The sequence below is a fragment of the Penicillium hispanicum genome (genome assembly GCF_028827665.1).
Source record: "Penicillium hispanicum strain IBT 35686 chromosome Unknown utg000006l_segment0_segment0, whole genome shotgun sequence".
In the NCBI taxonomy this organism is placed as follows: Eukaryota; Fungi; Ascomycota; class Eurotiomycetes; order Eurotiales; family Aspergillaceae; genus Penicillium; species Penicillium hispanicum.
In genome coordinates this window covers 717,357-745,334 of record NW_026623198.1, presented here as the reverse complement: position 1 = coordinate 745,334, position 27,978 = coordinate 717,357, and the positions used below count along the sequence as shown (strand labels likewise).

Sequence of the window (27,978 nt, the reverse complement as noted above, 5' to 3'; positions counted from 1 at the left end):
GGGCATCAACGAGCCTGTCATTCTGTCGTACATCCGAGCTATGAACTACACAGTATAGCAGGCAAATCATCAACATGAGTCAATTCCAGTTGTTTCCACCACCCTCTCCGGAGGTAAAGCTCTCCAACAATCCCTTCCGCCGGCCCGTCAGAAAGCCTGCTGCGAAAGCAATGGACCCTGGATCCCCAATCCCTCTCAATGAAATCAAAGAGTCTGCCAGAACCGAATCTGTATTGCTTCAGATTATCGAGGACACGCAGAGCGTTCCACCTCCGCCTCCAGTTGCACATCTTGCAAGATCCAAGTCTCCGTCTGGAACAGAGACATCGCAGTCTCCCCGGTCTGCACGCAGCCGAAGCCGGCAAGGAACCGAATCCAGTCATCGAGGGTTGTCTTCACAAGGCAACGTTAGTAACAGCAGTAGCAGCGCGCGTACTGCGAACTCGACTACCTCTCCACAATCTTCGCAATCGTCTGTCTCGCCCGTCCCGATGAGATCAATGTTTCCTCGATTTGATCCAAAGGTTCCGCTCAATAAGCCAAAGAACCCTCCGCAGAACTCCGGGACGGCTTCGACGGCGAAACCCCAAAGGCCTCACCTCACCATTTCTCCGGCGTCTGAGATTGATCAGGTTCTTGGACCGAAGACTGTCCCGGCCAGTGTTGTGAACTTCCCAACAGGTGCCTTGGAGCCGGAAGAGCCCCGATACTCTTCGGCACAAGAACTGGAGATGCTATGGGAGGCCGCCAATGGCCAACGACCACAGAATATATTTGGGACATTCAACCTGCGCATGTCAAGGTATGAAAGATGAGATGACGAGATGATCTGTCTCAACCTAGTTCGTTTCGTCAGCCGCTGATTGCATTACAGGACTGGACCCGCAACTTTCGCCTTTGGCAACTCCCAACAGCCATTCTACATGCTGCAGACATATTCAAACGATGAACTGTCCATCTCTCGTGGACTCCCCTCTAAGCAGAGTTCTGATGTACCGATAATGACTTTGAGTCTTGAGGATCGTCTTCGCCGGGAGCATCCTCACGATGGACTGGTTGCGCATCTCTTCTCGAGGCTAGCTGCCATGCTTGCTATCGAACAAGCTGAAGAGATCAGCCATCAACATCACTTATCGCAATCTGAAGCATCTGAGGTTGAGACAAACGCTCTCAAGAGGGCTGCTGCGCAGGAGTCCTGTCGATTGTCTTGGAATCGCAACCTCCGGCTCTACGAGCTTCGACACCCTTCGTTGTCCAGGCGCCAACCCCCAGCCCTTGTTGGAGCAGCGGGGATACCGCTTTCTCCTGCCCGATATCAATGCTCAGGAATACTATACATCACTGTCTCGGCACCCTCCAGTGATGCAACTCGCCAACCACCGACAATCATTGTCACTGGCCCCGTTTCCTCTACCGCCATGGAAGCAGCCCAACAAGCCGCTACCCCTCGCACGTCGACACTACCAGTCACAGACTCAGACGAACCGCTTGCATCCCTAGACTTTGCGACTCGCACGCTTTCCATCTCCCCCGCGGCGGTCATTGCCACCATCCCGTCACTGTACGCCATCGACTCGCTCATCGCAGCCATGCTCGCAGTCGCGGTCTCGGACGAAGCCACGAACAATATCTTGGCCGACATGCCACTCGGCTCCCCCCACTCAAACAAACCAAGTATAACACCCGGTGTTCCATCACAGCCTTTCCGTGGAAAGCTTATTACAACCCTGGCCGAGCGGGAGGATTACGACGAGAGCATGGAACTAGCATCGCAAATCGAAACCGCAAACGCCAGATCCGAATCTGCTGGCAAGAGGAAGAGTCTCTTCAAATTCTGGGAGTGGAAGAAATCCCCGCCGCAAGACAGCCCGCAGAGATCGAAGAAGAACAAGCAGATTGTAGTTGAGGAATTCGATCTGGAGAAGTATGGTCGTTATGGCTCGACTTCCACGCGTGAAGGAGAAAAACTGCCTGGTATCACACGGACCTTGTTGAGAGTCTTGTTCTTTGCATTGGATATGCTTGTGAAGGGACTGACGGCCGCGGTCAAGGTATTGGCGTGGCTGCTGGTGAATATGACGCGATGCGTCACAAGTGAGAAGTTCTAAGATGGACATCAATTGATTCCTGTGATTCTGTTTCTTTGTTTTCTGTGTCTCAGATGGATGCTATTCGATGGTTCCTCGAAGCGATAGGAGTACTGTAGCTAGGCTGTTATACCCAATGGACATTTGCTTTCTTCTAACATTGGGCTAGTCGACTATTTGAGAGGAGACTCAGCATAAACACAACTCCCATAATGAAGCGTTTCACCCGAAGTTTATTCAAAACATGTTTCCAAGCTATTCACTTGAGGGCGTGAGAATGCCAGATTCGTGGTCTGTTGCAACCTGTTAGTGAAAGAATGGCCATCTCACAGCTAGAATATGGGGAGCTGCGAAATCGACGCCGCAAATGCCAGCTTCTGGCGCCAGAAACAGGCAAGACTGTTAGTGTCGTTCCGTCTGATCTTTGCTACCCTGTTTCTACTCGCGATAAAAACGGCGCCAGAAAGACTCCACATCGAGATCCCGTCAAGATACTAAGTTAAGAGCGAGACATGAGCTCATTCATAAAAGATAGCTCCCGGAGATATCCATCTAGATAGTGCTCGGCCCGCTCTCAGTTAGCTAGACTAAGTTTTGGGGAGATGAGGATAAACAGCACCATATGCGTCTTGTCTGCACAGACCTTCGGGTGCAGGTGTAGATAGTTAACCCGGAGTTCCTGTAGATCATTCCATGTGAAGATTGTATCAGATGAGATTTGCCACATAACGCGGGGGTTTTAACTTGCCAGTGGGTTGCATCACAGCAGGAGTAACTCTACATTATTGACTAGTAGTAATAATATTTCTGAGGTTTGAGTAGATTCTTTCAATGACCTAGAAAGTGGTATGAACTAAACGATGCCTACGTCGCGGCCTTGGAAATCTATATCTGGTCCAGACTATCATGTCCCAGGCAGATGAATACGTAGAATTTCGTACAAATAAAAGTCATTATCTTGATTCAGCAGATTTCAAAGGCCGAACACCTATAGCTGGCTTGCAAGTTGCATGGCGGGTCGTTGACAGGGACATTCCGCGGAGGAAAGGGTCACTAGGGATAGTACAGGCACAACCAAAGGGACATGGTAACTGGCACATTCCTGTGTCATTCCGCAGCAATCAACAAGCCTCAGTGGACGTGCACCGTACAAGAGTTGCTATTGCTATCGATCCAGATGCCAGCCAAAAGCTTGCCACACCCCGATTCCCTACGGACACACCAGAATGCCGAAACGTCATAACCACTCGTTCGATCCAGAAGAGAGAATCAAGGGGTACTCAGAAAGGCCAATGACTTCATTTGTTTATTATAGACGCTGTTTTACTTAAACCGAGACCTAGTCCCAGGATCCAATAAGTCCGGATCTGTCTCTACCATATTTGCTCCACACTGATACTAGACCTAATTACCTTCCTTCGCTCCTTTCCAGATCCATCACTGGAAGTTCGCCAACATGCGTTCCTTTATCGCTGCCCTCTTCGTTGCCGGCGCTCTCGCCCAGTCAACTGGCGACTACCTGAAGTGCGCTGTAGGTTCCACAGATCAATGCGCTACACTCCCGACATAAAGCCCTAACCAGAAACACAGGAAGCCGCGCTCGACGGCATCGACGTGTCCCAGCTCCAAGACTGCTCGAACAAGAGCAGCCGGGACTGCCTGTGCACCAACAAAGACGCACTGAAGACGCTCGCAAACTCCGCCGCCAGCGCCTGCAGCGACGCGGGCATCGGTATGTCATCCACGACGACGGTCACCACGAGGTCCATTGCACCCACGCTAACCAACAACAGACCTGAGCAACCTGGAAAGCTCCCTGTGCAGTGGCACCGACAGCAGCAGCACCGACAGCAGCAGCACCGACAGCAACAGCACCGACAGCAGCAAGCCCGCCGTCGTGCCCGCCCGCCACGCCAGCAACCCCATGCAGCCCGCGATGGACATGGACCACCACAAGCGCGCCGACACGCTGGACGCCGCCCCGCGCGTCGTCTATGTCACCGAGACCCGCACCGAGTGCAGCTGCAAGAGCACGCCCGCGCCCTACTACGACCCCAAGCACGTCTCCCAGATCCCCGTGCAGGTGCCCGCCAGCAGCAGCATGGCCGGCATGGCCGCCGCCTCATCGCCGGCCTCCTCCAACGGCGTGATGGTTGGCGGTGCTTCGTCGTCGGTTGTCTTCGGATCGCAGGCGTCTGCGGCGACGCCCTCGCCTAGCGGGACGGGTGCGAACCGCTTTAATGCCTTCCAGGGCGCGGCGCCGAAGGCGAGTGCCGTGCAGGGCGGTGTTGCGGCTGTGGCTGTGGCTGCTGTTATGGGGTTGATGGTTGCTCTGTAGGTTTTGTGAGGTTGTTGACGAGGGTTCATGAGGGTTCCAATAAAGGTAGGATCGGGACTGGTATCATTTTGTGGTTTTGATAGGGACTTTCGGTCTTTCTTTTGGAGTCTATATTGGTGTCTACGAGCTATGCTGTCGAGAAAGTCCATTTGATTTACCTACGGAGGGCACGTTTGTAATGATAAATGAGAATGTGTTATTTCCAAGTCTGTCATGTCATTGTCAACTAGGACCGTGGTCTGACTACACTTCGTAGTAGTAATAAGTTATCGTGGGGGGCAAAGCATTGTTGCCATAAGCCAAAAGTAGATTATTTTGTTCAATACTACGCGTGGATCGCCTGCTGCACCCGCGGGTATAGCTGCACCAGCTTGTAGTAAATGTCCGGGTGGTCGTTGATCATGACCTGCGGATCCCAGGCCATCGCCACAAAGATCGTCTCGACGCCACTGCCAACAGGCGTCATGAAGACCTGGCAGACCTGCAAGCCAATCACGAACGCAAAGGCCATGATGACAGCCGTGAAATCGCCATCCGCGTTGTAGGCCGGCTTGGTGAATTGCAGATAGAGATACGCCAGCAAGGCACAGACGTACGAGACGAAGACCGAGCCCATCGTCAACACGGGGCCAATCAAGCAGTCCTGCACCAAGGCGTCGATGCCGCGGTCGCGCACCATCTTCCACGTATCCTTGGCAGCAGGGATGTAGGCCTTGCCGTACAACGCAATGTGGCAGAATGCGTAGCGGTTGAACAACGTGACGAGCCAGTCGAGCAACGAGATGAAGCAGCCCAGAATCCAGATGAAGATGCTGCCGACCAAGTTGCCCTGCCCGGCTTCATGGCGCTGGGCCACCGAGCATGCCTGGCGCATCATGTTGATGAGGGCAATGATCAGGCTCCCGAAGCTGATGCTGCCAAAGGAGTAGGTGGTGGCACGACGGAAGGCGCCGCGGGTCGATCCCTTGGGCATGCCCCCAGCCGACTTGCTCCAGAAGTACCACGACCCGTACACGCCGGCGATGGTTGTGTGCACGGTGTTCTTGATCCATTCGCTGAACCAGTACATGGCAAAGGTCACGTAGACGACTAGACCGATCACCTTCGCGGTACTACACCCACCATTCTGACAGGACGGGTTGGTGCCAGTGGAGTCGGGCTCGTAGGCGACGTAGATCGCGACCAGAGTCACTGAGAACCATGCCGAGAAAGCCACTGTGACAATGCCGCCGAGAGCGCTGACGAGGAAGACGTGGCCGTACCCTCGCGCGACGTCCATGGTGGTCTGCAGCATAAAGGCCGTGAATGGGATGCGTGGGATCCAGCTAATGAAGCAAATGATGGCGAACACCCCGAAGAGGAGGAAGACGATGCCACCGCCATATTGCTTGCGCGCGATATAGTAGATGCCCGTTGCCAACGCGAAGACGATGTTCAGAATGCCAGTGACCCAAATGAAGGTCTTGGTGAAGTATCGCGCCCCGAGGAAGTATGCCCATGAAAGAACTAGCGCGACACACAGTACGAAGATGAACAAGACCAGCGTGTTGGTGTTCAGAGAGAAGTCATTGGACGCGTCGTAGATGCCCCCACCGCTAAATCCCTTGTACTTCGCATACGAATGGATGGTGAGTCCAGACACCGCAACGTAGCCCAGGAAGACGGCGATTAACTAGAGTAGTGGGGTCAGTCTGATCTTCATGCTCATCGCCATGAACGAGTCACTTACCAGTAGACCGGCCCACAAGTCATTGAACTGGGGCTTTTCAATCTTGAAGGCCTCGTCGAAATTGTAACCCGACTGCGGCGGCGGGGCATTCTCGGGGTAAGGAGGCGGCGGTTTGGGCTCAGCAGCTGGCTGCTGGTAGTTTGGCTGCGGTGGATAGTTCGGATAGTTGCCATTGCGCTCCTGGTAGCCGCTGGAATAGTTGGACCCTTGACCGTGGGCGTCAAAGCCCTGGTTCGGATCGTAGTAGCTAGCCGCTTGTCCACTCATCGCTGCATGCTGCTAGATGCGAGCTGAATTTGACACAAGGAATGGAGGGGAACAGAAAGGAGAACGTCCGGGGGGATGCAAGGAGCTTTTTATTCCGCATTCGAATCCATGACGACATGGTAGTGCGGGAGGAACCCACGATCCAGCGATCGACGAACCGCGATCCACGATTGCCCAGCCAAGGCTCTGCACTAGGGGTTCAGGTCACCACTAGCGCCAGACCCAAAAAGTTAGTGGGAAGTGGGAAGAGACCAGGAGGTCCATTCATGCTATGTACAAAAAAAAAATGCAAGATATAGGACGCGAAATGCAGATTACAGGATGCCGAAATGCAGATATCCAATATGCTAGGCATGACCATGCCTCTTTTCCGACCCTCGAGACGCCCAAAAAATGCAAGGGATTCTCCCCAGGTTTGCTGCGGGGAGGCCCAGATGCCCTGCCAACTGATCAGGGCGATTATGAATTACAGGATGCGTGCGTCACTTCAATTGGGCCATTCCGTTGTGTTGGCTGCACAGCTGCAGCTGGTCGCACAAGGTGGGCGGCGATCGACGAGGACTCCACACGCTCTTTTCGAGAGCTAGGCCCAGCTCCTCCCCCACAGAGTGAGGATCGGCTTAGATTCTATCGGAACGCATGGTATTTGAGCTGGCGCCAGGAGTCGACAACGCGATGCTCGATGCCAGGAGCGACATTGCGACGACGGACCGGGAAATCGTCGGTCGCGGGTTTGAGCTCACCCTTGTTGAACGCGACCGACCGGCGCAGCTTTTCCTCGCGCACAGCCGTCCGTCGGGCGGCTCGAAGCTCCTCGATCCGGCCTTGTCCAACTCGGTGGCGTCGCACAAAGCATTCTTCCAAGAGAGTGTTGGCATCCAGGAGCTTCTTGGGGACGGTCTGCACCACCTGAAAGGCTTCCATGGGATCGGACACCGCCAGGATGTCACGCTCGCACGCCTTGAAGATGGCAAGAGACACGCGGAAAAACGTCTTCGAGCCTTCGTAAAAGAAAATGTCCCAAACTCGCAGCGTGGTTTCCAGCGGAAGCGTGCCAATAAATATCGACATTAGCCAGTTCGTTAGCCCAAGAGTAATATCCGGGAGTCGTGAGTTCACGGTCAGGGCAGGCACCTTGCCACGACCGGACGGCGCCCCTCCAATGCTGGCAATTTTGGCGTATATGCCTGGCATTGAATCCCGGAGGAGCATCATGAGGATCCAGAGATCGATGTTCGCACCTTCTAAACTGATTTCATGGGTCCCAGGCAGGTACATTGAGGTGATAATATGCAGCATCCAAAATGCTTTTTCCTCCGAGAGGAAGAGCAGAAGCATGCCAGTGATGAAGTTCAAAGACTGGGTATACCCAACCTTAGGGTTGTGGAGGGCAAACGCATAAAGCACCCGACGCAGAGATTGGATCATCTGTGTCTCTGTGATCACATTTTGATTGTGAGTATTGCTGCTCCCATCGCCGGCGAGATCGACGTTCTCCGGCTTGAAATGCAAGTTATCGGGGAAGGTCCGATGAAGATCACGTTCAATGTGCTCCTTGTCGTCATTACTGGGTGACTCCATGGCCTTCCGCACCAGTGAATCGTAGTGGCCGAGGTTGCGGTTCAGGAGCTCGTGCCCGCCGGCGTACCAGAACCATGCGGCACCTCGGAATTCGGAAGGAATGCCCTTTCGCACAAAACGCTTGACCTTTGAGGACTGCGCCGGAAAGGTGGTCGGGTTGGTGGTTGGCAACCCATTCTCCATAAGCATGTCGTACCATTTGGATCTTCGATGTGCCTGGTACTTGGCATAAGGGCCTTTCCAAGCGTTGTACTGTTCCAGAGTCACGTATTGAGTTGCTTTGCGAAAGCCGTAGTCGTCCCGCGTGTCATTTCCAGAAATGAAAGGCGGGGGAACTGGGCCGGGTATGAATATTTTCGACTTCTGTCGCTGATGAAGAGAGGGTATATCAGACGAATGGTCTGTAGGTGAGGGTTCTGGCGGTGCTGTAAGTGTTTCAATGGCTGGTGAAGGAGGTTCGGGAATGGGTTCTAGTAGAGGGGGTTCGGAAATAGATGGTTCAGGTGTTGAGGATTTCCACAAGACGGGCTCAGGGCTGCTGGACTGTGGCAGTGGGGGTATGGGAGGAATGTCATTGAGCGACGAAGTTCTCGGTGGATGGATTGCATCCAAGTACGGATCGCGTGAGGGAGGTGGCGTGATTGAAGGGGCCTTGCTCTCTGCACGAGACTTGGGCGACCCAGGCTCCTCGGTGACATCGCTAAAGCCGTCGAGATACATTGAGATTGCATCTTCAACACTCATCCCCCCGTCTAATCCATAAGGAGCGTCCGGGGTATCGGGAGACAGGTCCGTGATCGAACTGCTCTTGGTAAGCACGCTGCTGCGCTCGGTGCCACTATGCTGTTCAATGCTGGATCGCGACGTAAGATTGGAATTGACGCTTGTTCGGAGAGTGTTGTCGTCGGCGGGTCCATTGGATGGAAAGCGTGGCAGCGGAAGACCGTGGGGACCCAGCTCCTGGCGGCGGTCCGGGGACTCCTGAAGTCTCGGTCGTCTGCTATTCAACCTCGAGGTTGACATGGAGATGCGCAGCCCACCCTTGGCCGGCAAGGCAGTTCGGTGATTGGGTCGGTCAGAATCGCTATCTCGCGAGGACCAGGTCGGGGCGTGTCGATCGGCGGGTGGTGTGAAGGGAGAAACGCGACCGGTAGGCTTCTTCTCGGGCGTCCAATCCTCCTTCATGCTTTGCGGAGAGCCTGCCCGGAGCGAGGGAGGAATCCATGGACGCGGTTCGATTGCAGTCTGCGGTACGGGAGGCACAGGGGAGCGCGAACGCGGCGGCTCGGGTGAGCGGGGCGAGCGTGGCGACGATCTCGGGGTCGTTTTGGCGGTTCGCGCAATGCGTGGATCGATTTTCAACGGACCCGAGTGGTGTTGGCGGGGGGCCTTTCGGCGACCACGCAGGTTTGAATCAACCAAGGGAGGCGGGTAATGAGAGGTTCCATTTCCTGTGACCATGGCCACGAGCTAGCACCCAGATCCCGCTGGACATTTGTTTTTTTGTGATGAGCAAGGAAAGGGTTCAATGGACAGGTGCTGAGGGCCGTGGGACGCGTTGGAATGGAGGAGCTGAGAGTTGACGAGGCGAAGAATTCCCGATCCGATCTGTTTGGACGTCATACACGGACAAGTACAGCCAGGCCGGAATGAGAAGGAAATTGAGCAGTGGGGGCTCACGGGACGTCGAAGCGGGGAGGCTCGACAGCAGAATTGGACCAGGGGATCCCAAATGAAGGACGACCAGCCTGCCAGAGGACTGGGATGAGAGCAAAGCAGGGAAGGAAGGGCGAAGGCGAGAAGTTTTGAGACAAAAATCAACAGACCCTGATCCGGGTGTCACATGACGTAGCAGTTTGATTATCGCGAAATGAAATGAGACTGGAGGATCGCACCATTGCGGTTTCAGAGCCGGGATTCTTATTCACGGGCGCAATGTGACTCGTCTGGTCGATGTTTCTGGGGAGACGAGCTGTGCCGTGCGTAGATGGGCGTCTAGTAAATGCAATCTACAATTGGCGAGACCGTTGGGATCCGACGGGAGGAAACCACGGATGCAGCGCCGATCAGGTACTTCCGCCTGTGTGGACTTGAGGAGGGATGCGGATGTACCTAGGCGCCCTACTGTATGACCATCCCTATCATTTCATTCGCCCGTCCAATCGGGCCCCCTGCGATGTATGGATGATGAATGATATGATTTTCTCCCACTTCGATAATTCCCTTCAATAATCAGATCATCCAATCTACCGTCGCCGCTCCTGTCTTGTTGCGGAATGCGGACTCACCTTTCCGTCTTCAGCGTCTTCTGCATCTTCAATCCCCAACTCAGAACGGCAATGCAGCGTCCAATGGATCTATAATTCCGGCGATGGCGATGTATCGCTTGGAGATGGACGCTTGCGTCGCTGGATGAAATGAATCAAATGTGTCCCATCTGCTTATCTTCCCGTCTGTCCATGACACACCACCGACCAGAACGAGGCTAAGTGCACACTGCAGCCGGTATATCCACATCGGAACGGCCTCGATCATGGTCGCACTGGCTCGCGATGGCCCTTTCTGATGTGTCGAACCAACCGTCTCCCAGCCGGGTCCGCCCCAGCAGCTGGGCCGATGTAAGTGTCGAGGCCAGGACCCGTTTGGAATCCCCAGGATCATTCAAAGCTTCCAGACTTTTCTCTCATCCTCCTCTAACCCGTTCAGGGACTCCGCGGCATCGCAGCGATCTTCGTCGTCGCCAGTCACACCTCACTCTGTTTCGCGACTTTTCTCATTCCGCCGTCTTTCGCGGAAACTGGCAGGTCGGCTCTCTTCCAGCGCCCCTTTTTCCGTTTGGTGATTCAAGGCCAGGCATGGGTGGCCATCTTCTTTATCCTGCTGGGCTTTGTCAACTCGCTCAAACCCGTCCAACTAGCACGGACGGGGGCAGTCTCGGATGCCCTCAATTCCCTCTCTGCCGGCGCATTCCGGCGAACGGGAAGACTGGTCTTTCCGGCCGCTTTGGTGACGTTCCTCACCTGGCTTGTCTGCCAGTTTGGAGCCTTTCAGCTGGCGCGAAGAGTGGATGCATTCTGGTTGCGATCTACGGCGCCTAGGCCCAGCCCATCCTTAGTGGCTGCGGTCCAGGATCTAGCTCGCCAGCTGGCCGGGACCTGGCTGTACGGCGAAAATGCATACGATCAGCCTCAATGGGCTCTCCTCCCGCTCTTCCGCGGCTCGCTCTATGTGTTTATGACTCTGCTCGCCCTTGTCAACACTACACCACAATTCCGTGTATGCGCCGAGATGGTGCTATATATGTGGAGCTGGGCTACCCGAGACGGTAAACGTTAACCCCTCTGGCAGTGAAAATTATACATCAGACACTGAACAGCTAACACTTCCCCAGGTGATGTGGGTGGGAATATCTTCGCAGGAATGATACTGGCCGAAATGTCATTTTACAACTGCTCCAACTCAAAATCGGCGACTCTGCGCCCACTGTGCAAGGCCCTACCTTACGGTCTCGTCATACTAGGCCTGTACCTTTGCTCATACCCCGACCAATATTCCGAGCAAACAGCCTGGTCGGCTCAGCTGACGCATATTGGCCAGTTCATCTTCCCAAAGAACTGCAATACCAGTCGCTACTTCGCTGGCATTGGGGCTCAGATGGTCTGCCTGGGCGTAATGCTTTCATCCTCCCTGCAACGGATCCTTTCCCACCGCGTCCTTCTATGGCTTGGCTCAATCAGCTTCCCGCTCTACCTTCTGCATGGCCCACTAATGCGCTCCGTACTGGTGTATCTCTTATACTTCCCGATGTCGATTGGCTTCCAACCCGCTCTACGAGCGGATGGCACGCCGGACCCGGAGTCTTATATCCCCACTCCGAGCCTTTTGCGACTTGGAATGATCTTGGCGATATTCTTTGCTTTTCTGCTATATGTTGTTCGTTTATGGACAATTCGAGTCGAACCCAAGATGGGAGCGGCCACAAACGCATTTGAAAGGGTTTCCCGTTCGTGGGGTACGTCCTCGTGGTCGTTGGAGAAAGACTGCGAATTGCTACCTCTCAGTGCTGTCAAGAAAGCGTGTGCTTCATGATGAAACCATTTTTGCTATGAGTAAGATGAGGAACTGTTATTTGGATGGAGGACGTGTGTTAGGCACATGAAATAAGTCTGCGTCTTGTCTTTGAATTCCCTATAGGGTGGATCCGTAGGAAAGCAGAAGCATAATGGATATATCAATTCACTGGTAATGTTTATTTCAGAGAGACATTATTTTCTGCTTCTCTTGAAGCTTCCAACATCGAAACGGGTCCTTGTAGTGAGGGACGTCTTAGGGCTAATTGGTGTTCCATCTGATACCGGAAGCGAATATTTTCTTCAATCGCTTGCACAGTTGTATCGACAAGCCAACGGTGGCGGGCCCTTATTCATAGGCCTGGGCGTTCAATAGATGAAATCCGCCCTCGGAAGTATATCATAGATCTGGAAGTCCCCAGCTTCCATAACTAAATAGAACAACATCACAGGCTAGGCAGACAGACGAAGACCGCAGGGAGGGGGGAGGTGATTATCAGTCTATGAACACACACAGGGACGATAATCCAAATATCTCCCATTTTTATGTTCTTTTCATTGGAATAGCAAAAGGCGCTGTCTTTCTCTCAGCCTTTACACCGTACCACCTAGGCAGATACCAGGCTCTGCCGTAAGAATGGATCCTCCAGGGACTTGAAGAGCCCACAACATCAAAGTCATAGAACGCATCTCAGCCACCGTGCTCGTCCCACTTAACTATCAGTGGCATGTTTCCGAGTCCACTCCCGTGCAATCTCCTCATAATGCTTCCGGTCGTTCTTGTACTGTTCCGCAATCCTGCCTTCCACCGCATCGTCGGGCATCGGCTCAGCCAGTAGCTGGCGAGCAAACTGGAGCACAGCAATTATCTTGGAGCTTGGCTTCCACTCATCTGGCCGCAGCATTCCGAGGCACATGCTCCCCTTTTCATCATTTGTCACGTTGGGATGGTAGATCTTGGTTGCGAAGGAGACCGCCGGCGGCTTAAAGGGGTATCCCGTGGGCAGAGAGAGTTTGAGTAGGAATTTTCCGCTCTGGTGCATCATAGAAAGAGGTCAGTAATGCGGCTGGCAATGAAGAACGGTGAATGCGAGAGGGGACTTGGGGCGACCCCTTTCACATTGAACCGCAAAATCGCATGAGACGTAGGCAGACACCATGCTGCTTGTCCACGAGTGCCAATTTACCTGGTATGGTGATCCTTCAGGCCCCTCCATGTACACGTTCCATTCGTAGAGGTTGGCCTCGTCGGCCAATTCGACGGTGATGCCCTCGGGGGGCGACTCCATGAGCTCACCCAGCTCCTGGAAAAGGACAAAACAGTTAGCAGACTGGCCAGGCAACCGAGTCTCAAAGAGGCAGCGTACTTTAGCTATGCGTTTCTGGCTGCCCATCGTATCGACTGTGGTAGATTCGAGGCGGGGCGCGTGATGGGTGCGGGGTGAGGCTGATCGGACAAAGCGACGCTTGCGATGAAGACACTGCAGGGCAGTGCAAGAGAGGTATCACGGAGAATTACGCCACAGCAAAAAAGCAAAGAGCGCACGCTGGCTGCTGGCGGCGCCGGAGTGTGAAAGATCGAGGAGGGCTGAAGCTCAAAGCTCAAAAGCTTCGGGAGTGGGGTGTGAAGACGTCAGTCCGCAAGGTTAGCCCAACCCGCCATTTTGTATACGCAGGGTCCTTGAGCCACAAGAACAACCCTGGGGAATTATTTGAATTAAGCATACATTAGGCTCTGGTATTCTGGTTGGACAAATTGACCTTATCTATCAACTATTTTTGGACGCCACGCCTCCATCTACTCCCGCTGGAGCATGACCATCAATCCCATAATCCCAAGCAACACGGTCTTTAACCAAGGGTGTTCGCTAAGCATAATGGTGACATAGCCTCTATAGTATATGTTAGAGCTGCCAGCAAGAAAACTCGAGAACGGGGAGGTCAGAGAAAGAGGGCCAAAGTCACATACACCATCGGAATATACCCGCGAACACTTCCCACCAGATCTTCCTGGGAAAGAAAGTCCTGACCTTCGGCGTAGAGCTCCGTGTCATCTGAGAGATTGTTGTCACCCTGTTAAAAAAGAAGCGGGATTAGCTGGCGGCGAAATGGTACACGGCTTCTTCATTTTAAACATACCTTGGTCAAGATCCTGCGGGATTCCGGAGTAGTGTCGCTAGATTAGTCTGTTAGAAACCACATAGCCATTCAAGCGAAGCATGCTGCTGAAGCCCGAGTGAGAACCTACACAGTGATCTCCTTCACCTTCTTCTTACTCCCTTTTCCTTCCACCTCAGGATATGTCCTGACCACCCGGTGAACGATAGGGATGTCCTTTCCTCGGACATTATATACCACCACCTCTCCAATCTCTGCGCTGGGACTCCTGTTCCACAAGAAAAGCAGGTCCCCTCTCTGGAAGGCAGGTTCCATCGAGCCCGAGAGAACCACCACAATGGGCGAATTGCTCGCCGTGAATACGGAGAGGCCTTTCCAGAGCATGAAAGCCGAGCTCAAGACAAGTCCAAATGAGAGGACCTGGGCCATTGTCTGCCGAACATTGGTGGCGCCGGGGAAGAGCGACGAGAGCATGATGGGTGGCTTGTGAGCAACGGAAGATGAGAAAGGGCAGCGAGGAAGGGCGACACGTCGATGCCTAGGTGGATAAGGTAGTATCAGTATCACCAGAAGCACAAATAACTAGACGGGGCCATTGACTGACAGTTTGCGACCAGCCGGGCTGGTTGGGTGCTCTGTTGTCGCGGAGCTGCGATGCGTATTGCGGAGAGGTGGCCTCGCCGGAGAGTCGCGCGTTGTAATTGGCCCGGTCCGCTCGCGCGATCTACGCCCTCAACTTGACCTCTATAGATTGGAGATTGGTTACGATTACTCTAACCACCTCGAACGAACGGGTGCTATTGTTGGATGTGTAAATTATCCTATTTAGTGTCACAAAAAAAATGTCATGCCCGCATTGAAAATAATACCACCGCTCACCGGTGGCAAATATAATAGGACAGTCCATCCAGAACGAACGGTGACCACCCCCGAACGAATTGCAACAGGCTAGGGGACTCTTCGATTAATATCAAGCTGCTTTTGTCGTCAAAGGTTATCTCATTCTTCATACTGTCTTCCCACATGACATGGGGATAAGAAATCAGCCACCGAGCGGTATGGAAAGACTTTAAACTTTTTTCTAGATTCCTGTTGACAGGCAGAGCTTGACTTTTCCTCGCTAAAATCCCTCACTCTCGATAATTGGCGCACTGGAATAGAGGGGCTATTAACAAGCTTATGATTGGCAAGAGATATAATCTCCCTGGTCTGAGGAATGTGGGAACATCCTCCAGGAATGGGTACCACAAGGCGAGGTCTGATGAGCAACTACCCGGGTTGTGAAAGGAATAGAGACTCGCTATGATAAGAAGTGAAAGAACTTATTGATATACGTATTGAACGTCATCTTGGAGTTGAGCAGCTTCGCGTTGATTGATGGAGGTGGTCTTGGATCACCACGGTCTGTAGATTCAAATCCCGGTCTGGAGTATAAAGATTGCTAGGGATGGCTGGCACATTCTTGGGAATACAAGCTCCTTGGACCCCCGCCTCCTCTGTACGACACGGAAGCAATTTAAGTCTCCTTGAAGAACATGTCAGACGCACGAGCTTGGGCAATTCCTAATAGCGTATCTATCGACCTCGAGACCCCCTATTCTCGCTTTCCTCTGATTATGAAGGATTGTCACCCTGACCACTGCCCAATATGAAGTCCAGCACCGATCTCACGGACGAACCCAAGTTTCTTCTGCAAGAGTCCTTGCGGGAGTACTTGCAAGATCATTATCTTGAGCTCACCCCAAACGGCAAATTCGTCCGATGGCATAGTGAGAACCCCAAGCATCCAAGGAATTGGTCTTTTACAAGAAAAGTCTTCGATGTTGGGCTGGTTTGCATTTTGGACCTTTTCATGTAAGGAACCCCGTCAGTCATTAAAGAGTCCAGAGCTAACTATGGTCTACAGTACTGCAAGCAGCACGGCCGGCGTGAGTATTTCAAACTTGAATTCCAAGAACTACTGGAATCTAATACCTCCCAGGCAGCTGCTGCAGCAGAAGCCAAGCATGACTACCGTCTGCAGCCAACCTTTGCAACCTTTTGCTTCGTGACACTGTATGTGTGTTCCGCTTTTTGTCGAGAATTCCGCTGATCGGTCTGTAGTTTCCTTCTTGGTCAATGTGTGGGTAGCCTGGTGTTCCCTCCATGGACTGAGTCCTTTGGACGGAAGAATATGTATATCGTGAGCAGTGGCCTCAGCTGCATTTGTTGCATAGTCATTGGAAGCGTGCACTCGCTGGGTGCAGCCATCGCCATGCGAGTGACAGCAGGGCTACTCTCAGCAGTACCAGGTACTGTTGTAGGAGGAAGTATTGAAGATATGTTCAACTCACAGGCACGAATTTGGGTCATTTTTGGCTGGACTGTTGCCTCAAACATTGGGTTAATCGTGGGACCCATCATGAGCAGCTACATTATTGAACTGATAAACTGGTATGCAACCATCATCGTTCCCTTCCCAGCTGCGTTCTATTCTCACATTGTCTCTAGGAGATGGGTATTCTATATATACGCTATCATTCTGGGCTGTATTACTGGCCTTCTATTCTTCATCCGGGAGTCGCGGTCCTCTTACGTGCTGGCCCGCGAGGTCGAGAAATTAGGCCGAGAAGTTCAACCGATGCCTCCTCCACTGAACCACGATCATTCCCCTGATATGCGCACTTTCGTGAGAGAGGCCCTCTTCCGACCTGCTCAACTGTTTGTGGGGGAACCCATCATTTTCACTATCGCCATGATGGTGTCCATCGCCATGTCTTTGATCTATATCTTCACCGAGGCTCTGCAGCCTATCTACCAGTCAATGGGATTTTCAGCCTCTCAAGCCTCTCTTATCTTTATGGCCATTGGGCTGGGAACCTGTATCAGTACCTTCACCCGAATTCTGGACTCGCACCTCTTCGAGAAGAAACGGCGCACGGGGAAGCCCATCAAGCCCGAAGATAAGCTACTCGGGCTTGCCATCGGCGCACCATTTCTGGCCATCGGGCTCTGGTGGTTTGGATGGACAATTCCACCCATGGTGCAAAGCCCTCAGATACCGTGGATTGTTCCTACGCTAGCCCTCGTGCTTGTTGGGTATGCTCTGACGGAACTGGATACGGTCCTATACGGATATATCTCAGACAGCTATCTGAGTTACTCAGCCAGTGCTACTGCTACTGTGGCATTCATGCGGGGACTTCTTTCCGGGGTTGCGCCTCTTTTTACCAAACAGATGTTCAATGGACTTGGAGCCAATGTGGCTGTTTCTATTCTGGCCGGCGTCGCAACGGTCTTTTGCATTGCACCGCCGTTATTCCTGTGCTACGGGGAGCGAATCCGGCGGCGTAGTCGCTTTGCAAGATATAGCTGGGAAATTCAAGAGGAGATGGGCAAGGATAAGGATGAGCTTTAAATTAGTTGAACAATGTGTAAATACTTTGTCACTTAACCATCATGTTTCGCAACCCATTCTTGGGTTTGGAATATGAGGACATTGCATAATAACAAAAGAACAAGGGATCAACTCAACTCTTCGAGAACATGGTCAATATAAATGGCGAAGATGAAGACCAATATACTGAGGGGGCTATGCTTCCTGTGTGGCGTGAGAAGCAGTAACCTGCCGAGTTTCAATGATCTCCCAATATTTGTTTTGTTTCACCCTGACATCAAAAGGATCAATAAAATTTTGAATCCAGTGCCGATGGTTGTGATATTCCGGACCCTCTATTCCTGTCACGCCATCTCCCGCCAGATAAATCTTGCTCGAGCGTGGAAGGGCTTGCATCGGATGGGAAATGAATAACTCTCGTATTCGCCAAGTGCGGCTTGTGCCGTGGCGGAGCCACATGAGACTCGTATGCTGCACAGAAGAAAAATGGGAAGACGATTTAGGAAGATGGGTAGCTCTGATGGGTCAAGAGTGATGTGTAAATCTGTTGGGTCATGCAGTTGGTCTATGTATGTACTTCGCAGTCCGAAAAAGACAGTCGCGACGGACCCGTTGCGTGGTTGCCCCGACAACTCAACCCTTTTCCCGATTTGGGATAGCTGTTGTCGATCTGTGGACACTCGACTCGTCTCGACTTTGGCTTTAATCTTTCACAACTCAACGACTGGGACGCCTCCGCTGCCAAAATGCCGTCCAAACAGCCCCAAACGTCGCTGTTCCAAGTTTATCTGCGCCTGCGCCCTCCAATCACCCCAAGTAACGATGAATCCGAACGCTTCCTCGCGGTCGAGCCGCCAGAGACATCTCAAGATGAAGGAGAGATTGTCGCGCCAGTTCCAACCCACATCACCCTGCAGCCTCCCAGTGATTCCCGCAAACGCGCAGTCGAGAAATTCGGTTTTACCAAGGTCTTCGAAGAAAGCGCGTCGCAGTTGGATATTTTCCATGACACAGGCATGGAGTCAATCGTGAGGGGAGTCTTAAAGGATGGTCGAGATGGACTAGTGGCAACCTTGGGCGTGACAGGAAGTGGAAAGGTCTGATCTTGCTCCTGTGAAAATGGTATTTTCCAGAGGCTAACGCGACAACACATCACAGAGTCATACCATCCTGGGATCCAAGTCGCAACGAGGAATCACCCAAATGGCCCTTGATGTCATTTTCCGATCTTTGGAGCCCACCCTGAAGACTGAGGATGACGGCATTAGCCCCATGACCCTTGCCTCCCTGGCAGCATCGGACAGTTCGGAGGCCCAGATTTTCTCGGCCCAAACATTCCTGGAAGCCGTCTACGGTGACCCCAGCGGTGACCGTGGCCGGAGCTCGAGGGCTCAGACTCCCATGAGTCCATCTCGCGCGCACACCCCACTGACGGTACGGAGCCCTGAAACCTTGAATACCCTTGAAGGATTGCCCAGTAGGCGTCCGCCTACGCCTGGAACTGGTCTCCCAAGGCCGTGCCTAAATCCTGGAAGCCCCCGAAAGGAGGACATATCGGTCATGTCCAACCGCACTGATCGATCCGGCCTTGGCCTAATCTCGACTGAGCACTCTGGAAGGACGACCCCAGGAACCTACCACCCTCTCCCTTACACCCGCCCCAATCCCTATGAGACCCGTTTAGCTAAATCACGACTTTTTGTTTTTAAGGAGCCGACGCCAGCACTGGTTTTCCCTCGCCGCCAGCCCCGTGAACGTCCGAGTGCCCTTCCCAGACTGCCCGATGTGAGCCATTTGGCCGTTGGCCTAAACCCAAGTTCGGACTACGTTGTTTTGGTCTCCATGTATGAGGTCTACAATGACCGCATTTTCGATCTCCTCTCCCCAGCAATCAACCCCGGGCAAGGAAACACCATGTCTCGTGGCAACAGTCAGAAGGATCGTCGACGTCCTCTACTTTTCAAACCCACTGAAGGCTCACCCGATCGAAAGCTGGTTGCGGGCCTCCGCAAGATTGCCTGCAGTACCTACGAGGAAGCATTGGCCATTCTCGACGTTGGTCTGACGGAACGCAAAGTCACAGGTACGGGTGCAAACAGCGTTAGTTCTCGAAGCCATGGTTTCTTCTGTCTCGAGGTGAAGAAGCTGGTCCATAACAAGCGACATGGCGAAGCCAACTGGGTAGGAAGCACTCTGACAGTAGTGGATTTGGCTGGTAAGTAAAGAAAAACGTGCGAGGCGGAATGGGGAGATCCTGATTCTGACCATCTCAGGGTCTGAGCGTGCGAGGACGGCGAAAACAGCCGGTGCAACTCTCGCAGAAGCTGGCAAGATTAACGAAAGCCTCATGTACTTGGGTCAATGTTTGCAGATGCAGAGTAATTTCCAAGATGGCGCCAAGGTATATTCCTGTCTGACATGATCCGAAGAGTAACCACTGACATTCCTAGACTGCTCTTGTTCCTTTCCGCCAGTGCAAGCTCACAGAACTTCTGTTCTCCAATTCTTTCCCGTCATCCAATCAAATGTCTCGGGGACACCACCCGCAGAAAGCCATCATGGTTGTCACGGCTGATCCTCTAGGTGATTTTAATGCCACTTCTCAGATACTGCGCTATTCAGCACTAGCCCGCGAGGTGACTGTGCCTCGCATCCCCTCGCTGACCGAATCAATTCTGTCTGCTGCCTCTGCCAGAGATCGATCTGGCAGTGGACGCACCTCACCAAACTATGCGTCAACCGAGGAACTGGAGCGCGCGGCTGCTGAAATCACCCGACTTACCAAAGATTGCCATAGCCTGGCCGTCAGACTGGCCGAGGAGGAGATCGCTCGCTCTGAGATTGAGATCAGACTGAGAGCCGCCGAAGAGCGCTCCCTTGATATCGAGCAAGAAGTTCGTGAAGAGTGTTGGGCTGAAATGGATGAGATGATGGAGGAGGAGCGGAAGCGGTGGCAGACTGCATGGGATGAACAGGTTAGTAACCGCCCTTGGCTCAACACCATTTCAAATGCTGATCAATCCCAGGCCGGTCGTAACGATGAACACATTGATCGGAAGATCGAGTTGGTGTCTCGTGGATTCAACAGTGCGTTTTCACCATATGTTGCGATGGCTTGAATGTAGAGCACTGACTTGCCGCGCTAGTTTATGAAGATCCCGAATTATCCCAGGATGAGAGAGTGGAGGAGCTCGAGAACGAGAATGATCAGCTGCGCCGCCGCATCGCAACTCTCGAACGGGAGATGCACAGTCAGTCCCCTACCCGCAAGCCCAGGACGAAGAACGTCCCACCGACCCGGTCGTCCAATCTGCTGGGTCGAGAGAGCGATATCGAGAGTGCACTGCAACGCATGAACCAGCTACATCTCACGGATAGCATGTTTAGTCCGGCATCTCCTACGTCTCCTGGGAAGAAGCAGAGGAAAATTTCTACTCGGAAGTGGGACTTGGGTCCAGAAAATGAGATTTAAGCTCAACTACCCACGACTCCCTTGTGCAACGACCGTTACGATTTGGATTTGGACTTTCTCTGTGTTTAGTTTCGGCAAGCGGAATTGGATTTGACGGATACACCCAATTTGCAAGGATCCTCTCGGTTGGGGCGTTGTGAGGTTTTGTCTTATTCTTCATGAATGAAGGTTTCTTATTGTACTCTGACTATCGTTGTGGATATAATCTTGGATTCTCTGGCTATCCAGATCGCCATTCTGTATCTACAGACTTCTTGCTTCTTATCGCTTATATCCGATATACCCGGGAAACTGTGACTGCAAAAGAGAAAAAAATCCTTTGGCATTGTAGAATATTGCATAGTCAAAGCATCTGTTGGTATCAATCCGCACCAGACCTGAAACGCCGATTCATCGCAGTGAGAATATCGCTTCACATCCCAGCGTTTCGCCAAAACCCCACACCGAGAAAAATCAAAACAGCTGCTATGACAGGAGCATTTTCAAGGCTCAGGCAGAGGTGACATTCATGACATCCGGCTTTTCGGCATCGTCGCTTTGGGCTGAAGCAGCAAAGTCTTGGCTGCTGGGATGAGTCTCCGTCGCTGTTGTTGGCTCATCTTTCGCATCGTCGTTCTCAGCCTCAGCACTGTTGTCCGCTTCAGCGGCCGGGCCCTCGGCGTCTGCTTCTTGCATCTCGTCATCCTCAGCTTCGTCTCCGTCTTGGGCTTCCTCGCCGCCAGTCTCAGCCTCCGTCAAGCCGGGATCTCCGTCACCTTCACCTTCACCTTCCCCTTCCCCTTCATTTTCATTCTCACCCTCGTCCTCCTCATCTTCTTCTCCTTCTCCCGCCCCTTCATCTATACCCTCGTCACCACTGCCAACCTCGTCATCTTCAGTCTCGTCTTCGGCTTGTTCGCTCTTATTCAATTTCGAAAATAATGATTTCCGCTCCGAAGGCACGGTATCCGGCTTTTCCCCATCGCTGGGTTCACTTTCGTCACCAGTGCCATGGGCACTGTTTAGATCGCTTGTCTGTACTCCAGCATTGTCGTCCGTAACAGAGGCCGGCTTGCTTGCTCCATCAAGAGCCAAAGTAGGCCCCGACACCACACCCACATTGGAGGTGCGTGGAGTAGCAGAGGGCTGGTCGGCTTCTGCTGTAGCGGTGAACTTGCTCACGGCGGTGCGAGGTGCCAGCTTGAGATTCACGATCGTGTCGGCTCGTTTTTGAATATCTCGGCGAGCAATGCCCTTCGTGCGACCCCGCGGAGCCGGAGTATCAGAGACTGGAATGGAAGTGGAGGGTGTCGAAGTCTCGGTAGCGGCATCGCCTGTCATAAGGAGATGATCGACCTTCATCTTTTCTTTGTGTTCCTCTTTGACTTGCTCAATGAGTTGTGGCATGTTGATCTCATAGACTCGAGCATACAAGTCTGCAACAAGATCCTCAAACATGGTAACTTTCATCAGGTTGTTGTTGAGCTTCTTCAACTCCAACGAATCACGGATAAGTTCAAGTAGTGGTTGACTGTCCGGAGATAGCATTTGCAGACTCTCTAGACGCGCGGTCTTTGTGGAAAACTCCTCCCATCCGATGGGCCTGAACACGCCTTCTTCATGTCCCTCACTGATGTGTGCAGCTCTGCGGATCATCTTTGCGTACGTCAGGCAGATATCCTCCCACAACTTTGTGTGATTAATGAAGTCTCCTTGTTTCTTTCTCACACGACGAAGGAGTTGGTCCAAACTTGGACGGTCATCAAGTTGGTCGAGCAGGCTAGCAAAGAAGTATACGTAGCGCGTGGTGTAGACGAAATGTCTTCCCGGGCGTTCGTTTTCAGGTCGCCAGACCTGGATCGTAAGTGTTTTGGTGAAAATCTGCGACAATTCTTGCTTTGCGGCAGCAGCAGCAGGCGCGTTCTTCTCGTCGTCATAGAGGATGTGAGCAGCCTGAGAAAGTCAGCATCCAGGAAAAAAGAAATCGGCTCTCGAGAAAGACATACTTTGGCGCTCATCCGGTGATGCCAGTTAGACTTGTCAGCGTTCTTGAACTTCCTGATGACCTCCAAAATGTATAATTTCCACCCCTCCATATCAACAGGGGCTTCGACTTTGCAAGCCCAAGGAGTCGCCAGAAGTGTCTTACTTGCTTCAACCGGCTGGAGAATTGTTAACTGAAACTGCCGATAAAGAACAACTGATTCTAAACATACCGTCATTTTTTGTTTTCCAACAAGTCTGTGCACTACTGACAGAAGTTTGAAGTGAGGCTCGAAGATAGGATCAGCACGCGAATCCTTTCGCTGCGGCAGAGCAGCGATGGCGTCGAGAAGCGCATCAAGCACATCCCCCATCTCGACCCGTTTGGAAGTTGTCCGCGAAGAGTCATCGCAATTGAACATTTTCCAAAGGCATTTGCCGAGATAATAGTGCGTACTAGGTCATTGTTAGCAACTCTGAAATCGAAGCAACCAAAGCTAAAAAAAAAGGCAAACTAACATCCACCGATCCGGTTTGTCAACAAGTGCCCTCTTGAGGAGATTGCTGGCAAAATTCCACACTGAGTAAAGAGACATTTCCTTGAAAGGTTGTCCTTTGTACATTTGCTGGCTTTCCTCACTACTGAAGTGCCGTGGGAAATCTGACAGATTGAAGGCTCCCATTGATAGTGGCTCCCGGGAAGAAGAGTACAAGCGAAGTCCAAAATCGGTGTATAGATCAGAAAGGAGCTCACGGGTTTCGGCCGTTGGCTCTGCAGTTCTGATGGCCGTTGAAACTGCCATTGCATAGCAGTGAATAGCATATCGCTGTGTAGCTGCCAGATCAGCACGATTGTTGTTGATCTTGTCAGCGGCCCAGGTGATGTCTTCTTCCAGTTTGGTATCGTAGGCTTGGGCGAGACGGTACCAAGTCTCCCACCTGCCGGTGCCATGGTCCAGATCCTGCCTGAAGAAGTTGATTGCGTCGTCTAGCTCTGAGGTCGACCCAGGGTTGAGACGTTTTTGAGACCGAAATTTCGTAAGCGTGGCATGGCCTAGAAGGAAGTACCAACCCTTGGCAGCAATTCTTGCATTCTCACCAGGGACCGATGCCATCGAAAGTTCTGTGACCCCCTGAACGGCTCGGAGGAGGCCTGAGGGGTTTATCGGGTTCTTGATGTAGGCGCTGAAGATGCGCCTATTAAAGCTCATTTGCGGCGACTGAGATGGAAGCTTCGCAGGACCAATCGCCTGCTGCATTTTCTCGATCGTCGTTTTCAGCTCAGACTTTGACAGGTCTTTCATATTCATCTTTTGAGCTTGCCTCATAACGAAGTCGATCATCATAGTAGCTGTATAACGGTCCAGTTTCTCAGCAGAGCATCCGTGATCGACGGTCCCGTCAGTAGGCGAGAACTTAATGCCATGAAGATCGAGCAGAACCTGACAAATATCAAGCTCGTAGTCACCCTTGGCTTCGAGATCAAAAAGCTCTGACTTCAGCAGCTTCAAGAACCGCTTTTGAGAGTATCTGCACATAGACCGAACACCTAGCGCATTGTGCACAGAGCGCAGGACATGGATGCGATCTTCCAACGGATCATCAAACAAATCCTTATTCTGGGAGATCGCTTCTATGAAAAGCGTGTACTGAAGGATCCAGCAACGAACATAGAGTTCCCGCATTCTCTCTTTGAAGTTCTCCAGCGACTTTGCCAGGCTTCCGCGGAAGTCACGTCCCGAGACTTGTCCTACACGAACAGAGTCCTCGTATAAGACAAAACTATGCAGGAGTCTGGTCAGTCGAGATACAGCAGACATAGAAGCTTGTAGATGTTCCATATCCAGGCATTCGTAGGCTTTGTCGGATTGCTGTAACACGAGCGGAATGGCCTTGCCCATGATGTTGTCAAGAGACTTGAGCCAGCCTAACAAGGCGAATTCGCGATGTCCACTAGCTTCCTCATTATGTTTCGCGTTTTCCAGCTCTGTCAGAATCGTCTCAATGCTTCGCAGGTAGCATGAAACGACTTTTGGTGGATAATCGATGGCTTGATACGCCTCTTGGAGCCTTCGCCAGAGGAAAAGGCGCAACGTAGCATCTCCTCGGTCAAGAAAAGATGCCATTTCGGTGGAAGGTGATGAAGGATGATTCATATTCTTCTCGGGCAAATCCTCCGAATATTGAATTGCTGACGGTTCGAGAATGGGCTCAATAGCTTCGATCAGAGAGACAGGATCCTCGTCTTCCGGGTTGAGAACCTTGGCGAAAAAGTCCATGCACTTGAGCTTGAGAACCTCCTGATCTATGGTGGCGACCGAAATTTCGGACATAACGGTGTTGTTGATAAGATTTAATCCAGGGTCGCCGAGGGATTGAAGAATATGCTTCAAGTCCTGAAGGCAGAGTAAAACATGTTCCCGCTGGGCCTCGCCAGCAAGATTGATGTGGAAAGTCGACGCCCACAGATGGCGGAGAGCGATGTTTTGTCGACATGCCTCTGATGGGCAGTATTCAAGAGCATATTCGAGGGCTGATCGGGCAAGAATGCCCCATCTGGCGAGGCGATCACGCTGCGAGACTCTTTTCCCCTGGTGAGCATTGCTGCTGAGGTTCTCAACAGATGCGAAGACGTCCAGGTGAAGCTCATAGATAGTCTCAATCATCTCTAGCTCGGAGAAGTATCCACTTTTGTATTCGAAAGGAGATCCAGTACTGGATTCAAGGACGGAATGCTCGAGGTTGGCCACGAGGCCGCTGAGCCTGATATAAATGCCTTCATCTTCACGAAGTAATAAATCGATAACAGTGCTTTTCAATTCACTGGGCCACAGGAAAGAGGCGTATGTCGATTTCAGAGGAGAAAGTTGCGAAAGCTTCTCTCCAAATTGCGGCATTAGAAGGCACTTGAGTAACTCGTACGAGGTATCGTGAGGATGCAGCCAACGACTATTGACAGAGTCGGAAAACACATACAGCTCATCGCCGCATGGCAATTCCGCGTGCGAAGGCATCTTTCGGGTGCCCTTTCTCGAGTGCTCAAGGAAAACTGCTAGTCCAGACTTGCTGGTGCCATGAATGTCTTTCAAAGAGTGATCTTCTTTTTGTTGCATCAAGCGAGATTTTTCATCGTTCCAGTTTTTCATGACGCCCCGAAGATCTTGGAACAACCGACCTTCAGAATCTTCAGGCAGATCACTAGAATCATTGACAGTTGCTACCTTCTCTCGCAGACCCTGAATGTTTCCCAGCGATTCCATTCCAAATCTGGAGAACAGAGAATGAAGTGTGCGAAACATCCATTCATCAGCATTCACGAAAACTTCCAGCCGATCTTCGTAGTATTTTTCCTGGTCAAAGGTAATTTCCTCCGGCTGGATCAGTGCTTCCGCATTCGATTCCCGAGCTCGTGTTCGTCGACTTTTCATTCTTCCATTTTCTGGCTTATCTTCATTCGCTGCTGATGCTGAAGATCTTTTGCGGGCACCAATTGGAGACTTGGGTTCGGCTTCCTCAGATTTGGCGTCTGCTTCTGCGCCTTGTGGCTCAGCGCCTCGCGCCGATTGACCTTCTAGTGATTGCATAAGCTGTTGCTCAGCGCTTTGGTCAAAAGAAGATTGCTCTTCCGCTGGCTCTGACTGTGCTTTGGATGGTTCTGCGGCGGGATTTTCCAACTCCAAGTCTTGTTCAGGTTCACGGGGCGCATTAGTCTCCTCATTTTCGGACTTGATACTGCCTCCATTATCCCCAGGGAGATTTTCCGCATCCTCTACCTCCATTGATTCCGCATCGGAGATCGCAGAGTCCCTCGGTGGCAGGATGATTCGAAGAGAGCCAGTCGGGGCGGTCACTGCCGACTCGTCATCGTCGTCGTCAAGCGCCTTGAGAAGCGCTTTGCCGACTGATTCCCAAGTGGCATCAGACGGGGTAATTTCGCGACAAGACCTGGATAGCGCAAGAGGGCCCTTGGATCGGTCTAGTGTATCTAATTCAACTGGGAGGCTGGGCAGGTAGGGATAGGGATCCGCGTGCTGTTGAAGATATTTCACCAGGGCCTTCTTTGGCTTCTTGACAGGGACTTGGGAAGCAGATAGCTCGTCATGGAGGGATTCCAGCGTGCTTCGTAGGCGCTCTTCTGAGAATATTTCCTCCAAGCCAAGCTGCTCCGCTCGCACATCTAGCCGATTCTCATCATCTGCCAAGACACTTTCCAAGCAAAACCGATTCAAACGGTAGCTTTGTAGAGCACTGCTGAGCCTTGCGCTTTGCCTCCACAGATTGAGATCCGTATCATCCCGTTCAAGAGCATCTGCAAATGACCCCAATGCCTTTCTCGACAACTCAGCTGTTTCCCGTCCTATTTCGCGCGCCGCCTCGGGATCCGGTGGGGCATTGCGAAGCGTTTCTTGTAACGAGTCGAGTAGGTATTTGCCGTGATTCTTGTAGGACAGGTAGAGAGTTTGGAAAAGGCTCGACGTAGAATTGTTGACATTGAATTCGGCAATCGCATCCGAGGAGCTTTCATCAGCCAGCCCTGTGGACTGCGCATCAGGGAGCACCGCGCGCCCGAAGTCAGAGATCGATTCGGGGTATTGGAAGATATCCGACTTGAGCAAGGCCTCATAGGCTTCAGCTGCTTGAGGGTAGAATTCAGGCCCCTGAGAGTGGAGTTTGAGGGCACTGTGGTAAAGCTTCAGAGCTTCTTCTATTTGAAGCTCTTTCGTGTCGTCGACCTCATCTTCAATGGATTCGTCCGGTTCAACATTCAGTGCGACCCAGCTCGCCATGGTGCGGGCACCCCGTGGGACGTTCTCAGGTATGGGGAAAGATAGTGTAGAGAACCGACAGCATGGCCAACAGTGCTCGATGAGTAGTGAGCGCGGCCTGTAGAAGCAAGGAGCAAGATGCTGCAAGTTAAAGGTCCAGACGACACGGTTCACGCGTGGCTACCAAATCGGGTAAAGGGCGCTCTCCGCCT

At 52.3% G+C, this 27,978-nt stretch overlaps 10 protein-coding genes across 10 annotated transcripts; 5 read left to right on the top strand and 5 right to left on the bottom strand.

Annotated features, from left to right (window-relative positions):
- Positions 1-74: 74 nt before the first annotated feature.
- On the top strand, positions 75-2,108 carry N7459_006643 (uncharacterized protein; the record flags this gene model as incomplete). The annotated part of the gene is made up of 2 exons (XM_056945811.1): positions 75-802; positions 875-2,108. The coding sequence occupies 2 exons, from the start codon at positions 75-77 to the stop codon at positions 2,106-2,108; spliced, it is 1,962 nt and encodes a 653-aa protein (XP_056797810.1).
- Positions 2,109-3,543: 1,435 nt separating this feature from the next.
- N7459_006642 (uncharacterized protein) lies at positions 3,544-4,419 on the top strand (the record flags this gene model as incomplete). Its single annotated transcript, XM_056945810.1, has 3 exons — positions 3,544-3,618; positions 3,678-3,819; positions 3,881-4,419. Coding segments are annotated over 3 exons (756 nt in total), but the record flags the coding sequence as incomplete, so codon positions are not given.
- A 331-nt stretch (positions 4,420-4,750) lies between these two features.
- On the bottom strand, positions 4,751-6,421 carry N7459_006641 (choline transporter-like family protein; the record flags this gene model as incomplete). Its single annotated transcript, XM_056945809.1, has 2 exons — positions 4,751-6,097; positions 6,155-6,421. The coding sequence occupies 2 exons, from the start codon at positions 6,419-6,421 to the stop codon at positions 4,751-4,753; spliced, it is 1,614 nt and encodes a 537-aa protein (XP_056797808.1).
- A 627-nt stretch (positions 6,422-7,048) lies between these two features.
- N7459_006640 (putative GTPase activating protein (Gyp3)) lies at positions 7,049-9,463 on the bottom strand (the record flags this gene model as incomplete). The annotated part of the gene is made up of 1 exon (XM_056945808.1): positions 7,049-9,463. The coding sequence occupies one exon, from the start codon at positions 9,461-9,463 to the stop codon at positions 7,049-7,051; it is 2,415 nt and encodes an 804-aa protein (XP_056797807.1).
- Positions 9,464-10,554: 1,091 nt separating this feature from the next.
- N7459_006639 (uncharacterized protein) lies at positions 10,555-12,091 on the top strand (the record flags this gene model as incomplete). The annotated part of the gene is made up of 3 exons (XM_056945807.1): positions 10,555-10,620; positions 10,709-11,327; positions 11,394-12,091. 3 exons carry the CDS (start codon positions 10,555-10,557, stop codon positions 12,089-12,091), a joined length of 1,383 nt encoding a protein of 460 aa, XP_056797806.1.
- A 694-nt stretch (positions 12,092-12,785) lies between these two features.
- On the bottom strand, positions 12,786-13,466 carry N7459_006638 (putative ubiquitin conjugating enzyme (UbcB); the record flags this gene model as incomplete). Its single annotated transcript, XM_056945806.1, has 3 exons — positions 12,786-13,106; positions 13,260-13,376; positions 13,440-13,466. The coding sequence occupies 3 exons, from the start codon at positions 13,464-13,466 to the stop codon at positions 12,786-12,788; spliced, it is 465 nt and encodes a 154-aa protein (XP_056797805.1).
- Positions 13,467-13,870: 404 nt separating this feature from the next.
- On the bottom strand, positions 13,871-14,664 carry sec11 (signal peptidase complex catalytic subunit SEC11; the record flags this gene model as incomplete). The annotated part of the gene is made up of 4 exons (XM_056945805.1): positions 13,871-13,964; positions 14,042-14,145; positions 14,212-14,248; positions 14,321-14,664. 4 exons carry the CDS (start codon positions 14,662-14,664, stop codon positions 13,871-13,873), a joined length of 579 nt encoding a protein of 192 aa, XP_056797804.1.
- A 1,174-nt stretch (positions 14,665-15,838) lies between these two features.
- On the top strand, positions 15,839-17,587 carry N7459_006636 (uncharacterized protein; the record flags this gene model as incomplete). The annotated part of the gene is made up of 4 exons (XM_056945804.1): positions 15,839-16,044; positions 16,097-16,118; positions 16,172-16,245; positions 16,294-17,587. The coding sequence occupies 4 exons, from the start codon at positions 15,839-15,841 to the stop codon at positions 17,585-17,587; spliced, it is 1,596 nt and encodes a 531-aa protein (XP_056797803.1).
- A 725-nt stretch (positions 17,588-18,312) lies between these two features.
- On the top strand, positions 18,313-21,038 carry N7459_006635 (uncharacterized protein; the record flags this gene model as incomplete). Its single annotated transcript, XM_056945803.1, has 6 exons — positions 18,313-18,663; positions 18,725-19,781; positions 19,840-19,967; positions 20,017-20,541; positions 20,593-20,653; positions 20,713-21,038. The coding sequence occupies 6 exons, from the start codon at positions 18,313-18,315 to the stop codon at positions 21,036-21,038; spliced, it is 2,448 nt and encodes an 815-aa protein (XP_056797802.1).
- A 489-nt stretch (positions 21,039-21,527) lies between these two features.
- hir3 (putative transcriptional corepressor of histone genes (Hir3)) lies at positions 21,528-27,787 on the bottom strand (the record flags this gene model as incomplete). Its single annotated transcript, XM_056945802.1, has 4 exons — positions 21,528-22,970; positions 23,024-23,179; positions 23,234-23,456; positions 23,520-27,787. 4 exons carry the CDS (start codon positions 27,785-27,787, stop codon positions 21,528-21,530), a joined length of 6,090 nt encoding a protein of 2,029 aa, XP_056797801.1.
- Positions 27,788-27,978: the final 191 nt, after the last annotated feature.